The sequence below is a fragment of the Uloborus diversus genome, chromosome 4 (genome assembly GCF_026930045.1).
Source record: "Uloborus diversus isolate 005 chromosome 4, Udiv.v.3.1, whole genome shotgun sequence".
Lineage (NCBI taxonomy): Eukaryota > Metazoa > Arthropoda > Arachnida > Araneae > Uloboridae > Uloborus > Uloborus diversus.
Window position 1 is genome coordinate 38,118,798 of NC_072734.1, and position 15,007 is coordinate 38,133,804.

General features: G+C 30.6%; 1 protein-coding gene across 1 annotated transcript in view; it reads left to right on the forward strand.

Moving 5' to 3' along the window:
* LOC129220046 (plexin-B-like) overlaps positions 1-15,007 on the forward strand; it is a 62,547-nt gene that overhangs the window by 26,627 nt on the left and 20,913 nt on the right. The window contains exons 5-18 of the mRNA XM_054854386.1: positions 1,269-1,413; positions 3,356-3,515; positions 3,859-3,955; positions 4,098-4,206; positions 5,423-5,551; positions 6,209-6,301; positions 6,766-6,850; positions 7,765-7,937; positions 9,647-9,792; positions 10,940-11,045; positions 11,639-11,775; positions 12,599-12,775; positions 13,637-13,733; positions 14,669-14,938. Of these exons, the coding sequence (XP_054710361.1) occupies positions 1,269-1,413; positions 3,356-3,515; positions 3,859-3,955; positions 4,098-4,206; positions 5,423-5,551; positions 6,209-6,301; positions 6,766-6,850; positions 7,765-7,937; positions 9,647-9,792; positions 10,940-11,045; positions 11,639-11,775; positions 12,599-12,775; positions 13,637-13,733; positions 14,669-14,938 (1,924 nt within the window). The remainder of the gene's footprint in view (positions 1-1,268; positions 1,414-3,355; positions 3,516-3,858; positions 3,956-4,097; positions 4,207-5,422; positions 5,552-6,208; positions 6,302-6,765; positions 6,851-7,764; positions 7,938-9,646; positions 9,793-10,939; positions 11,046-11,638; positions 11,776-12,598; positions 12,776-13,636; positions 13,734-14,668; positions 14,939-15,007) is intronic.

The window sequence follows — 15,007 nt, forward strand, 5'->3', positions numbered from 1 at the left end:
GTGTGTTTGTTGTCACTCATTTTATTTAAAAATTATTTTGTTCTAATAAAAAAAATAAATAATAATACACTGCACTCTTAAACAGACAAAGAAAGAAATGTCCAAAATTTGGCTTTTCGGACTTCAATTGGGAAAAATTCAGGTCGTATTTTCCCCAATATCGGCAAAGATCGTCAAAACTTTCCTTTTAAGGGGCTTTAATTCAGATAAATTGTTTGGGGAGTGCTTCCTGAACCAACTTTTGACATTATCAAAGATAATCTAAATCTGCACTTCTGGAATTTCAATTTCGAAAAATTTAACAGGAGCACATGTTTTTTTATGTTTTGAATTTGATAAGTGTTCTTAGCAAAAATTGGGTTTCTTGATATAAGTATTAAATTATATTTCAAAATTCACACACACACATCGCTAATTTGGTACATATTAACAATCTACTGCTGTTATAAAGAAATAGAAAGTCATTTATTTGAACTTTAACTAAATTATAACTAAACTAAACTATCAGTCTCAATTCCTTTTTTTAAACATAATCCTTACAAACTTATCTGTCACAGATTAAAGCTACTGTGAACTTTAAGTAAATGAAGATTGTGGGGGGGGGGGGGGCATATACACACAAAAACAAATGTTGGTATTAAAGAAATAGATAAATTTCCTGAAAGCAAATTGCTACAAGAGTTGGAAACATCATTTGTAGTGCAGACTACCAACAAGATAAAAAAGCGCACCCCCTACGCACACCAAAAAAGAAAAGCTAAAAGCCTCTCTTAAAGTTTTGTGGCTGTTTAAATGTATCCTTTCTTCTAAGTATTTGCAATAATTATTGCTTTAATGCAAAAATTTATTTGGATTGTTGTGCTTGCTTTTGCTTCGTAATTGATTAAATATGACTACTATTGCGAATAAGTTAGAAAAAAGGGTTTTAAAGGTATAAAATTAGATTTTAATTTAGAGTTAATTAACACAGGTTATTATTAATCGTTAAGGTTTTGATCAGGACAATAAATGCATGCATTTGTATTCTTCAAAATATGTATCTAAAAAAAGAAAGAAAAAAAACTATCTCTTTTACTTGTGGAAGCAAAAGGTTTTGCTGTATGAAATGGAGCTTTAATTGGATAATTACAGCAAACAAGCAATATTTGATTAAAAAACTAAAGCTCAACATTTGCTTTCATATAAGTACTGAATTTTCAGTGTCAGTGAATGTTATGTATCACTTTGCTATGAAATTTATTTTTAAATCATTAATTTTTCTTTTTTAGGTGTACAATAAAAGCTGCCTGCCAGAATGCTACCTGGTCATTCAGTGATCGAAGTTCGCCCAGATGGCTTTCCTTAGAAACAAAACAATGCATAGATTTTCAAGCTGTGCGACCCGATCAGTTGCCTTATAATAGCATGTCTGTTGTAAGTAGCTAGTTCTTTTGTGTTATACATAACATGAGAAGGGAGGAGTGAGGGGGTTCATGTTACTAAATGTAATTAATAAATTGTACTAAAAAAGGCACCCCTCCCCCCCCCCCCCCGGCTCTAAATCTGCCCTCTCTCTTTTAATCCCAAGATACATGTATCACAATATTTTATAGATAATATTGTTCATCACAATATTCTTTCACATTTAACCTGTCTACTGCCGAAGTAAAATTTGCAAAGGATTCCCTTTAGATTGTGCCCAAAGAATTATGTTGCTAATTATTAATAAGTCTAATTAATTGATCTTTAATTTTGTACAAAATTTTGTTTTAAAATAACTTTTTTCTTCTTTCCTAAAGGATCGCTTTTTTTTTTTTTTTTGTTTTGTTTTCTAGTAAGTTGTTGAATTATAACTTTTTATGATTTGATTTCTACATTACTTCTTGTCGCAGTGACATTAGTTATTGGTTGCTTTTTTTTGTACAATTTGCAATAAAAATGCCTGTTGCAGGTGGCAACAAGGGAGCGAAGCCTCCCAAGTACATCACCTGAAGGCAGTGTACACCAACCCACCCCAGGTGGCTAATTTAGCCGCCATGGCGGCTAGCATAAGTTATAAGTTTTGAACTTTCCTGGTAAATGATAAAATAGCAAATCCAATTTGATATTCTTGATTTAAGGGGCAAAAACTTGTGATTTTTCTCATGATTGGTAATAATTATAACAATTTTTAGTTACAAATAATTAAAAATTAAATTGCATCTTTACACCTAAATTTTGGTAAGTCTTCTTTTCATATTTTTGACTAATTCCTAAAACAAAATCATTGCTTTTTCTAAAACCACTGTTTCATGAATCACAACTTAAGAGGTTGTAGCATGTAGTTGGGGCAAACCTAACCTGGCAGCATCATAATGTAATGATTAGGAACGACATAGCCCTCACAAAGCTGCCAGGTTAGGTTTGCCCCAACTACAGATGTTCAACTTTTTATGTGCTGTGTTCCAAGAGTATTTGAAAAAAACCATAAAAATATACAGTCGAACCTCCATATATCGAACTTCCGCATATCAAAGTTTTCTATATATCGAAATCCCAGCAAATTTCTTTGTTCATTATATAGAAAAATTGTTTCTATATATCGAAAAAATCTCTATATGTCGATTTTTTTTTCGAGACATTTGAAGAGTTTTCTTCCACTTTAGACTATATATCATAAAAATTAAGGTTAGAGGAGAAAATTACGTTCACTAAAGGTTGCTACAGAACTCTTAAGGAATCTGGGGTTGAAGGGTGTGTAGTTAAGTCATTGTTCCATTCTGAAGTTCTTAAATTCTCTCAAGTTTATTTTAAATATTAGTTGTAACCAGTTACACTGTAAAATCATTTTCAAGCTATTCCCTTTGTCTGTTGGTTATCATTACTAGTCTTCTTAGCTTCAGTAAAAATCATTCAAGTTAAGTAGATTGATTTTTTACTTTTCTTTCGATCACATTATTAAAACGAAAATCCCCTAATGTTGTGATCAAGTTGAATTGCTGAACAATATGAAGATGTATGTTGGTGTAAAAATGTAATTTATGTTAATTTTTTAATCATTAACTTTCATTTGATCCGATTCTCGTATAAATTATAAATTGAGTTTCATACACAAAAATTAGCTTTTATTTTAATGTTTAGGATACTTTCATGATAAAATAAGATCGTTTCCATATATCAAAATTTCTATATATCGATTTTTTTCTGGCAATTTGCTACTTCGATATATGGAGGTCCGACTGTATATTTAAAAAAAATATTTAAGAACGTCATTTGACTTTTTTCCAGTGATTATTTTATGTCAGGAGGTTATGTTACATGATATGTCTTCTTTCTTTCTTTTTTTTTTAGTTGAGCATCTGTCTGTCATATGCAGTAACTTTTTATTTTGTTTCAGGTTGAATTAGTTATTAATCAATTGCCTCAATTACCATATGGCGCCCACTACTTGTGTGTTTTTGGAGAGAGTGCACCCATTCAAGCTCGTGTTACTCATAGTGGATTAGCCTGCATGACACCTTTAGTTACAGCCAGACCACCTATCTTGCCTAATGAAGGTAGGTTACCAATTAGTGAAAAAGGTTTTAAGAATCACATATTTTTTCTTTAAAATGAAACAGCAATTTAGTGTTAGGAGAAGTCAAATTATTCTTATTTAGCTATACTATGCAGTTTTTAAAATATTTTTTTTTTAATTGAAATTATTTCTTTTTTTTTATTTACCAAACAGTTCATTCTCTTTTTGCCCCTAATAAACACTAATTAACCTAATTTCAAAAAAAAAACTTTTTCATGCTTTTCTAAATATTGTAGTGAAGTTGTATTTTATTTGTTGAGTAAATATAAAAAAAAATATTAAGTTGAGTATATAATAAATGAGTAAATGTTTTTCATTTCCAGATCATGTGATTGTTAATCTTGCAGTTCGATCAAGCGAAACAGAAACAGATTTTATACACAGACCTTTTGTATTTTATGATTGTGAAGTCCACAAAACGTAAGTTTGTTGTCTGAAACTAGTTTGACAATTTTTTATGTGTAAATATGCATTAGATTTTTGTGGTATTTTATCGTCCCCAATGCAGTTTTGCATAGCACTTGTATATGCATGGTATTTTTATTTTCTATTTGTTTTTCAGATGTAAAGCTTGTGTAACAAGTACATGGGCCTGCAGTTGGTGTGTACATGAAAATACATGTACCAGCAATGCAACCACATGTTCAAGAAGAGTGATAGTTGGTGAAAGTGTGAGTATATAAATTTGACAACACTTTACATATCTTTTCAAATTTTTATTTGTTATATTTTAACATATAAATGTGATTCATTTTATGAAAACGGAACGATTGTTTAGCTGAGAAGAGTTTTAATTTTAAAAGCTTTTTTTTATGTATCTTTTTTATGTAACTTTTCAACTCAAAATATATTTGATAACTTTTGATCATAAAAAAGGAAGAAAGATTCCTTGAAAAAGCTAATTGTACCATAATAGGGTTAGGCGGGGGAAGTCGGCTAAAAGGGTAAAGTAGATTAAAATTGAAAAGCTCCAATTTTCTCTTTCCTAGTTAAGATTTTTTGTTTTCTTTTGAGACATACATTGAGATTATAGCAAATATTTCAATTTTTGTTTCAGAAAGGTTAAGTTTGTAAACATTTAAACCAAGTTAAATGTTCACAAACCGTTTGTTTGTGTTCATTGCATGTGGAATGTAAGAGTAAGCTACTGATGACATTTCCTCTAACATCACTATTCCTTGGCAAAAACTCTTAATTCATAAAAATATTTGTTGTATAAACTAGTAGTAGATCATCTAAAAATCGGATTCATATTAAAATTTTAAAACAAAGTTTATAATCCTATTTATTTTGAAGGGTTTTTCTGAGGTGGCGTTATTGGGGCTATGGCTAAGCATAAACTAAGTGTTGTGTAACAATGTTACAAATTTTTAAATTGATTACTATTTTTATGTCTTTATTTGGTGTTCTGTTAGTAAATTTAAGTAATTATCATTCAAAATTTTACTTGATTGCTGGATAGTTAATACATACTGAAGTTTACAAGTACCGAGTTACTTTCCCAAAAGCTTTCATACTATAATTTGTTTGTAAGTTTACATTTGCTTGAATCTTGTAGCAAATCTGAAAATCTGATTATAATGTAAGTAATACATCATTAAATAAATTGTTAACAGTACTAAGATGATTGAAGTGCGTAAAATGTAGAACAGAAAAAATCTGAAAGTTTTCGGAATGAAATTTGGATTTTTAGAAGTATATTGCAGAATTTTTTTTTTTAGTTGCACAACATCTGTTCATTTGTAAGAATGTTCACAAGTTGGATGGATGTCTGCTTGATTTATGTTAATCTAGTTTTCTTCTAGTTAAGTTTAGTCCTCAAAAGTTATTTTGTGTGTGTGTGTGTGTGTGTGATCAATACATTTTAAAGTATATGTTTCTTTATAGAATCCACAAAATTCTCTCATCAAAGGAAGGCAGCATTGCCCCAGCTTCAATATTGATGATGAAATTCTCTTGCCAAATGGTGTACGCAAAGAAATATCCATAGGTGTCAAGAATTTATTAACACCCTTGGTATGTTAAATTAAAGCTACATTCTTTTCTATGAATTATACTCATGCAATATTGAAGTTTATTTGTGTGTAATGCTAAGAAATAATTTTTTTTTTATTTCTTTATCTATTTGTTTGGATTTGTTGCAGATTGATTCTGAACTTCCTCTCTATTAAGAGTGCAATTTACATGCTTAAACTTTGTTTCTTGCTATATTTTATAACTGTTGTAGCTCGCAATTATAGCTATTGAATAAATGAATTCGTTTTCTATATTCTGAAAAAAAAAAAAAATGAAGCGTACCTCAAGTGTGTAAGTGCATACTTGTACTATTTGGGAAAATGCATGGAAACGGTAATTTAAAACTATAGTTCCAATTTATTACAAGTTTTTCTTCATGAATATTTTATGTCACATTCAAATGCTGTTGTTTAAAAAGAACGATAAAAGTATGACCTGTATGACTCAAAGGAGGTTTTTTGTATAAGTCATTTAATTTTACTTGTAATGTACACTTAATATATTTCAATTTAGAAAGTCATTGCTCCATACAATATAAGTTTATTTTACAGCATAATTTAAAAATTTCAAACAAATATTGAGCTCTGGAAACATACACACGTATGCAAAAATTGTTCAAAACCAAATGCTAATACATTAATTTTAATTTTTTTATAGGAAGGATTTCAATGCGTGGTTGAAATTGAAGGTGCTAAAGAAAGAGTATTTGCTAGAGTTAGAGACAACACTGTGATCTGTGCTGAAAATATGGTATTTTTCTTTATTTATTTCCAAAATTATTCCTATCTATCTAAATTTTATTCCTCCATGAATGTAAAATAATTGGATTCACTGCTAGAAAAAATTGCATAAGAGAATTAATGTTGTACTTTCAAAGATTAAACAAATACTTAGATTTATAAAATCGAATAGTTCAGTTTATAAAAATGTCTTTGATTATTTTGTTGATGTTATTAATTGTTTTTAAGTAATCATGTTTGTCACTTCAGTTTTGCCTGTGATGTTTAATTACTATTAGTGTTCAAGTCTTTTTTTTTTTTTCAAATCAAAGGAAAGGAACTAAATAGTTGGCTTTTATAATGTAGTGAAACTACTTAAAATGTTGCTCTTTTTTAGACAAGCAAGTATTGTGAGGCTTATCTTATGATTTTTATTTAGAAGAATTTTTTATCTTTAGACATTTTATGTTTCTCTTTCTTCTCTCCAAATTTTAGTATTCCTATGAAGCTGAATTAGGGCAGGTGCAAGCTTCCTTAACTGTTCTTTGGAATGGAGATACTTTTATTGATAAAACTAATGGTAATTATGTTCATATTTTCATGTGTGAATTCTATTCTATCGTTTAATCGAATTAATAAGTTACCTAACATGATTTATCAATTTTGAAAATTAGTCAATTACAAGAGCGGTTAAATTTTATTTAGATATTTCACTTCAGGACTGTTCAGTAAAAATAGTTTTAAATTATATTATGACTGTGCCAAATCAGGTAATAGTAAGTGAAATTAGAGGTCCTTAAAATGATTCTGTTCCTTGCTTCTGTTTTATTAACTAATGCGAAATTGAGGATTATTGATGAATTAGTTAATGGGGAAACTTAACGAGCTCAACTAAAACAATGTATAACATGTTTGCTTGAATTCTGTAATATATCTTGAAACTCAGAGTAGCACATCATTTATAGTGACAACATTTTTATCTCCTAAAGATGCCTTGAAGTTTTATAGGCGTCATTAGTTATTTGCCTTCAATATTTACAATTTCCCACAAAATTATACTGTTGGAATTATTGAGAAATATTTAATTCCAAGCAAGCCCATCATCTCAAACTTTATTACGAGGGGGGGGGAGGAGGGTGTTTATTCAATATAAATTGTATTGGAAAACAACAAAAACCGTGCCCACTTAACTGTAAAAAATATTATTTTTCTAAAGCCTGTAATTGCCAGTTATATGTAAAACATAATTTTTTCAATTGGGGGGGGGGGGGGGGGTCAATTAACCACCTTACTCTCCTAAATGATAGGCTTGATTCCAAGGCTCAATGAAGTTGTGATACTTGATTTTTGAGAACAAAATCCTTTTATGTTCTTTAGCTATATCATCCCTGTCTCAAGAGATTAAAGAAAGTACTTGTTGTTATCGATTTTATTTATTATTTTTATGTTAGTGAAGTGGTTTGTTTCAATCATTCCTTTTTTTCTACATTACAGTTACACTGTACAAATGTCATCTTCTTGGAAGTCATGGTGGCCGTGCTGATTGCTCACTTTGTATGACGAGGGAAAGGAAGTATCAGTGTGCTTGGTGTGGTACATCATGTAGTTATAGTGAGAGCTGCGTAGATCCTGTAGCCACATCTTGTCCACCACCACATATTGATTGGGTATGAAATTATTTTCTAGCCATTGGATTGTATTGGATTTCATTCTCTTTCGTAAAATTTTTATTTGATATCGTTTGCAATGATTCATATTTTTGTAGCAATAATATATAGCTTTGATGTGTATTTTTAGTTCATAAATGGACAGTCATACTGAAAATACTTAATGTTTTATGAAATATAAAATGCATAGCTGTTTTCAATGTCATCACTGTATATGTGTGTGCATACCCTTTAGGCCTGAAGTGGGCTAAAGAGTACACACTGAACCTAAAGGATCAGAGCCATTATGTGACTTTATGAGCCTCGAGAAGTTTAAATTGCTCATTTTCTTTATTTCTTTACTTATTTATTGAGTTTTTGTGCCTATTTTTAGAAGTGAAAAATATGCCTTCAAAAATTGGCAGAAATATGTAGCTTTAACCCGTTCGCACCCAGCGTCACGCGGACGCTACGCAACGATTCCTCTCCTATCAGCCCAGCGTCACTTATCCGCTATGCGCTCTGATTGACGCTGTAGTGTAGTCCCAGCGTCACGTATATGCTTTCTCGAAATGGAACGATTGAATTGAATATTTAAATGATACTAGATGGCGCTAAATGGCTATAACTTTGATCATATTCGAGTCACATGGTATTTGACCTTCATGTACACGCTTTAGTTTCTTATTTGGGCCTCTCAATGGGATAGATTTTTTTTTTATGTAAACAGTGAATCACTGCTCTGCGCATATGATTTATGAGGTCTCAATTGCTCTTGCTTATATCTTTGCTTCTCTTTTTTTTACGAGTAATTGAAAGAGATATACATCTAGCTGAATAAATTATGGGGGAGGGAAGGAAGGTTAAAATATTTTCGCGTATGTGTTCCAGACTTTTGGGATTCCCCGTTCAATGAGAGTACAGGAATGAGTTCAAGAGGCCTGAAGTTTATGATTATTTTTGAATCCTTTCTGATATTGTTCTTCTGTATTTATTCTTTTTCATTTGGGGATGGGAAACTGCAATAAAAATGATTAGCGAAGTGAGTGAAAGGGAATGTTTTCAAGTGAATTATGAAGCAGTTTTGAAACTTGTCGCGTGGGAAATATAACTAGTTTAAATTCGTTGACCTAAGTTGTTTTAATCAAAATTACATAAGGAACATATTATTTTGCTACATTTCTTTTTCTTTGATTCCACACTCACGATGTCAAACTCTAACTTTGTTTCTGTGCACATATCATTTAATTTTGTGCACATGGTTAAAGTTTTAGTATTCTGCTTATTTCGTTCCTTCTAATAATGTAATAGTCTTTATATTAGTAATTAGTAATCAGTAGTACATTGTTTAAACAACATTAAAATTTCAAGTCATTATTTTGAGATGCTGATTTTATATGAATATTTTTGTTCAGTTAGGCTTAACTGCTGTAAATGCTCGGGCCGATGGCGGCGTTCCATTTCAGAACGTTCGGTCCCGTAGCTGCGCTTCGTTTTCCGAGCGCTGGTCCTCAAGGGGTTAAAAAGATACTATTAGCAGAATTAAACTGAACTGAACAGAAAAGATAGCAGAATGAAACTGATTGTTTAAAAAAATATTTAATTGTTTTATCTGATTTGTCAAAATGACTACTTCTTTAATTTATTTAAGCTTAATTATATTATTCTGGTTTTTAATGGGATGGTCTGTTACTGCATCAATTTATATTGAAATTAACTATTTTTTCTAGATCCATCCCTTAAGTGGCCCACTAGAAGGAGGCACACTAGTTACTATTGAAGGAAGCAACTTGGGCTCTAGTGAAGAAGAGATTCAAGATAAAGTTACAATTGGTGGAATACCTTGTGTTCCTGTTGAATACAGTATTTCTGTCAGGTTGGTCAATTAAGTTCTTTTAAGTTTAATGTTGTTGTTTAAACCACTCGGATATCCGAGCCCCAGTAGACAATGCTACTCGGTTTAAGGCAGAGAGATATGGCTTTCATTAACAGAGCATCACTAAGGTGGAAGTTTGATTTAGGTCAGACAGCACACAACAGATGAAAGCACCATTTATCAACATTTCGATAATTTTTATCCAAACTAGAAGCCAAACAACTCCTGGTAAAGCACACCCAGAGGTATTGATAAACTAGGAGGACTTTATGACCATGACATATTTAACCTGCCCCATTCATCATCGGCGAACATGGAGGATCTTCGACTTGCTGGCATCACACCCGGAACTTTCCAGTTATGAGCCTGAGGCCTTACCGATCAGACCACCACGGCCTTTAAGTTTACATTGTGTAGTTAAGCATTAAATTTTATATTCATTAAGGGTGAAAGTTGTAAAATTTAGGAAGTCAATGTTTGTATTATCTGTGCAATAACTGTTAAAGTAAGTTGTATTGCATTGCTAGTTTAATAATAATGTTGATTCAGCTGAATCTGTTTGTCTTGAACCTACCTATCTCAAAAACCACTCTTTATCCAAATTTTCCAGTTTATTTGCATTTGTAGCCTAAATTCAACATTATTTCCCTGTTTGTCTTGAAAAAATAAGTCTTGAAAGTTCCATATCCCCAGATAAGGCCACACTGTTATTTTTGAATTTGAGTCTCACCATTGCCTATAGAGAGCAAAAGTTACAGACAAAAAAACATTCCTTCATGTATCAACATTCATATTTCACAATGTAGGCGAGGAAAATGTTTCAGGAGTAAGTTTTTTGGAAACACTACCCACTCGGACAATGATAATTAGGGGGTGGGGGGGGGGGGATGTTAGAGGGAATAGGGAGTGTTTAAACTTTCGAGTTTTACTATTAAAAGTTAGTATATTTTGATGTTGTTTTCTGGGGTTTCTCTTTTAATTGCCCATTTTTATAACTTTATCGAATTCATTGTATTTTTGAAGCCTCTTTATCTCACATCTTCTCTCCTATAAAATTCGAGATAGACAGGTGTGACTGTATTTTAATGTTTTGCTGATTGAATTATTATTGTAAAAAATACTAATAAAGCATTCATATTTTTTTTAGAATTGTTTGTCGCACTGGCATAAATCTCAGTGGACCAATGCCAGCTGTGGTTGTTGTAGGAAATAGAGCTGGAGTAACTAGGGCCCAGGAAAAATTTCACTATAAGGTACTTTGCTATATTTTTTATTGCATTATACCTAGTTACAAACAAAAGGTTTATGTTCTTGAACAAAGTCTACTAGTAGTCATAATATATTTATATGGATTAGTAGTTCAGCCAATTGACAATTTTTTATTTGTTTCAATACTGAAAAATAGAAGATGTTATTAATTTGAACAATCATTTTAATGCTTAATTCTTGCACTGAGTTAATAAATTTTGCAATAATGTCAGTTATACAGGGTGCCCAAAAGGTAACTTTTAAATTGTTTTTGTTGACATGGGAAAACGCAAAAAGGAATGAAAATTACCAAATGAAAAACTACAAGCATAGCATATACTGATAACCTGGCTGCAAAATGCTTCTTCTTTTTTTCCCCTTCCTTTTTTTTCGATGACATAAAAACTCTTGAACCTGTGAAGTATTATGGTGCAAACCGCAAATTCATACGACAATTTGTTGGTTTTCTATGAATTTTTTAAATGCGTCAAGGACTTTTCGGACACCCGGTATATATATATTAGTTGTTTGTTTTCCATATATATATTTGCAGATTCAGTTTATTTTATTCCTAGTAAAATACATTTTTATCTTGTAGGCTGTTGAACTGACTGGAATATATCCAAATGTGGGGCCACAGTCTGGTGGTACCAGATTATATCTCAAAGGTTCTAACTTGAACATAGGTAGTCAAGTAGAAATTATGCTGGATGATTTACCATGTCGGGTTGAAAGGTAAATACTTTTTCTTGAAATCGAATACCTCTTTCCATGAGAATGCAATTGAAATGGAAGTAGCACTTTGAGGTATCCTGGCTTTGTTTGAGGCCACCGTTCCTCAAAAGATTTAGTATCTATTGTTGTAGTGACTTATCTAAATGCTACTTGCATTTATAAATCAAAAACTGAAGTGGACATAGTTCCTTTGCTGGCAATGTCATGGTTAATTTTATACTTTATAAAATTCAATTTATAAAGTAATATTATTTATAATAGTTATTTTATACTATTATTTTATAATTTCCAGAAAGGAAAATTGTTGAAATATGTGATGCAGCTGGCTTAGTTTCATTTTAAATTTAAATAATATAAGAAGTTTATGCATAAGAACATAATGGAAAATTATTGTAAAAATTCATGTTCATTATTGATTTAACAACATGGGATAGAGCTCGTTGTGCCAGCTATGTTTGACATAATCATGTGTTTACATAATGTAATATCATAGCTGTTTTTCTGGTATGAATAATTTTTCAAAATCTGGTTATAGAAATAAAATAATGAAAGTTAGTTCAAGTTTCTTTTCTATTTTTATTTACATATTGTTAACAAGCACTGAGTATGTAAAGTCATTCTTGAATATAGTGAGTTTTCTAAATTAAGCAGCTCTAAAGGTTTTATTTATTTATCAATTAGTTTTTTGTTCTTTTTATTAATACCTTATTTTAGTAGCTATTTCATTTGGTACCTTTTTCCCCCTCATAATATTAGACTTTTATTTTAGGAATTTTGTACTGAAATTTGTGTTACATTTTCAAATACAACTTTATTTTTACAGGTCTTTAGCAAGCAGCAGCCAAATTAGCTGTAGAACGACCCGATCCCCTGTGCCTTCATACTCAGTGTCGCAGCTCATACTCAAAATAGATGGTGCTAATATTACATACCCTTATCCTTTTACTTACACTGCTGATCCTACCTTACGATATATTCATCCGCTGAAAAGTTTTATGAGGTATTATAATTATCTGTCTTTCCAGATTTTTATAAATTTGTTTAGTATGCATATTTACTGAATAAGAAGATTATCATTATTTAATTTATTTTAAAGTCTGCGTCTCATTAAAATATTTTGGAAGCTTGTTACTTCAAATTATTTTTTATGTCTTTCATTAATTGTATGGATTTATCAATACCTAAGAAAAACTTTTATTGAATAATTTAGTCCTTGTAGAGGGAAAGTTTTGAATAGATATTTTCTATATATTTTAAGATTTTAAGTATGAAATAATTACCCAAAACTAACTCGCAAAAAAAAAAAAAAAAAAAAAGTATTCTAACGTTTTTAAAAAAAAAAAGATCTTGGATCTTAAAACTTTTTTTTTTTTTTTGTATTCTTTTCAGTTTTAGTCTAAAATGTTTAATTTCTTACTCCAGAATTATTTAGCAAGTTTTAGTCTAAAATGTTTAATTTCTTACTCCAGAATTATTTAGCAAGTTATAGTCAAAAATGATTTTTCTGCCATATCAGTTAAAATAATCAAGATCAGAGATTATATGTGTTTTAAAACTGCTGCATCATAATCAGAATGCTTATTGGTGCTAAGACTAAATTTTTAGTTTTGAGCATTTTAAAACTAACATCAGAAGGTTTTTTTTTTTTTTAATCAAAATATATTGTCATTTTCTTATAATTTATCAATCAATCTTATCAAAATATATTGTCTGTTGTGGCTCAAAACTGACACTCATTTGAACTTTTACATTACCTTTTGTTTTTGTTTTAATTAATCAAATATATTTAAAAACTCATTGTTGTAATGCAATTTAAATTTTACATGGATGCATGCTTTATTTTCCCTTTATTGATTTTTAGTGGAGGTCGTTATGTGAAAGTAATGGGCACAAACCTCACTTCAGTTCAACAGCCCAGGATGGTGGTATTCAATGAGCATAACCTGGTTAATGAGACGGTCAGTATCACTTTTTTCTTTTTCTCCATCATTTGTTAGTCCTTAGATTGTTTTGGCGATTTAGTCTTCATTTATTTCTATCAGAAATTTCTGACTTTCTTACCTCAGTGCAAATGTATCATCAGTGGAAGCAGATTCATACATAAGAAATTGATTAAATTTGACTCGGGGGGAAAAACAGGTTTTTTTAGGTTTTCTCAATTATTCAAACAACCCAATCAGTTTTATATTTCAAATGTTATTTTTTTTTTCAAAAAATTTTAAAACTTTTAAAAAGGTTAAAATGAAGCGCATGATATTTTTATCAAGAAAATAATGCTTCTTTAAACACTTTTGTGTAATTCTCACAAGCTAGGGAAGCTGTTCATCATCTCTTCAGATTTATAAAAACAGTAAAACCTCCTAGTGGCATGACTTGGAGATGTCAACTTGGAGCAACATTCAATGTTTTACATAGAATGAGAGTTTTACCAACTGTAAACTACTTTAATGCTCATATGTTTAAGTTGGATGCATTTTAAGACAATTATATGTATTATTTCAGTTTTGAAAACAACTCAATTTTAATACAGAATATATCAGCTGAAGATTGTTATCATTGAAATGCTTCGTAAAAAATATGTAACATCTCATTTTTAAACATCGTTCATTTACAGTACAACTTATTGTTCTACATTTAGATCGGGGAATGCTTTGTAATGAGGGCTTTATTGTCAAACTTTTCTTCCATATGTTTCATGTCAAGGGCAGAAATAACTGATTTTATGGTATTGCTTTTTCAGTTGTACAGTCATTAAGAAGTAAAGACTCATTCGTAAAATTCTGTTGTAGAGTGTTTTTTTTTGGGGGGGGGGGATTAATTTATACATGTATTTATTTAGACGTATGTCTGTTAATACGAAGAAGTTTAACAATTCCAACATTGATATTTTCAGGTATGTCAAGTTACCAATGCATCAACCATGTTGTGCCCTACCCCTGCTGTGAGGCCCGACTCACTCAAATTGAGGAGTCAGCACTGGCGCAGCTATGATGAAATGAGGCTGAAAATTGGTTTTGTAATGGATGATGTGCAACCAGTTCGTGAAATGCAAAATTACTTCCCAACTTTGCCCAATGAAATAATTTATGTTCCTGATCCAAAGTTTTTTGTTCTCAGCAAAGATGGAGTGAAGCTTTATAAAGGAGAATCTCTTGTGATAGAGGTAAATCTTTGAAAAAAAAAAGAATGATCATATTTTTATTATTAAATTGTATTGTTATGAACATTATGG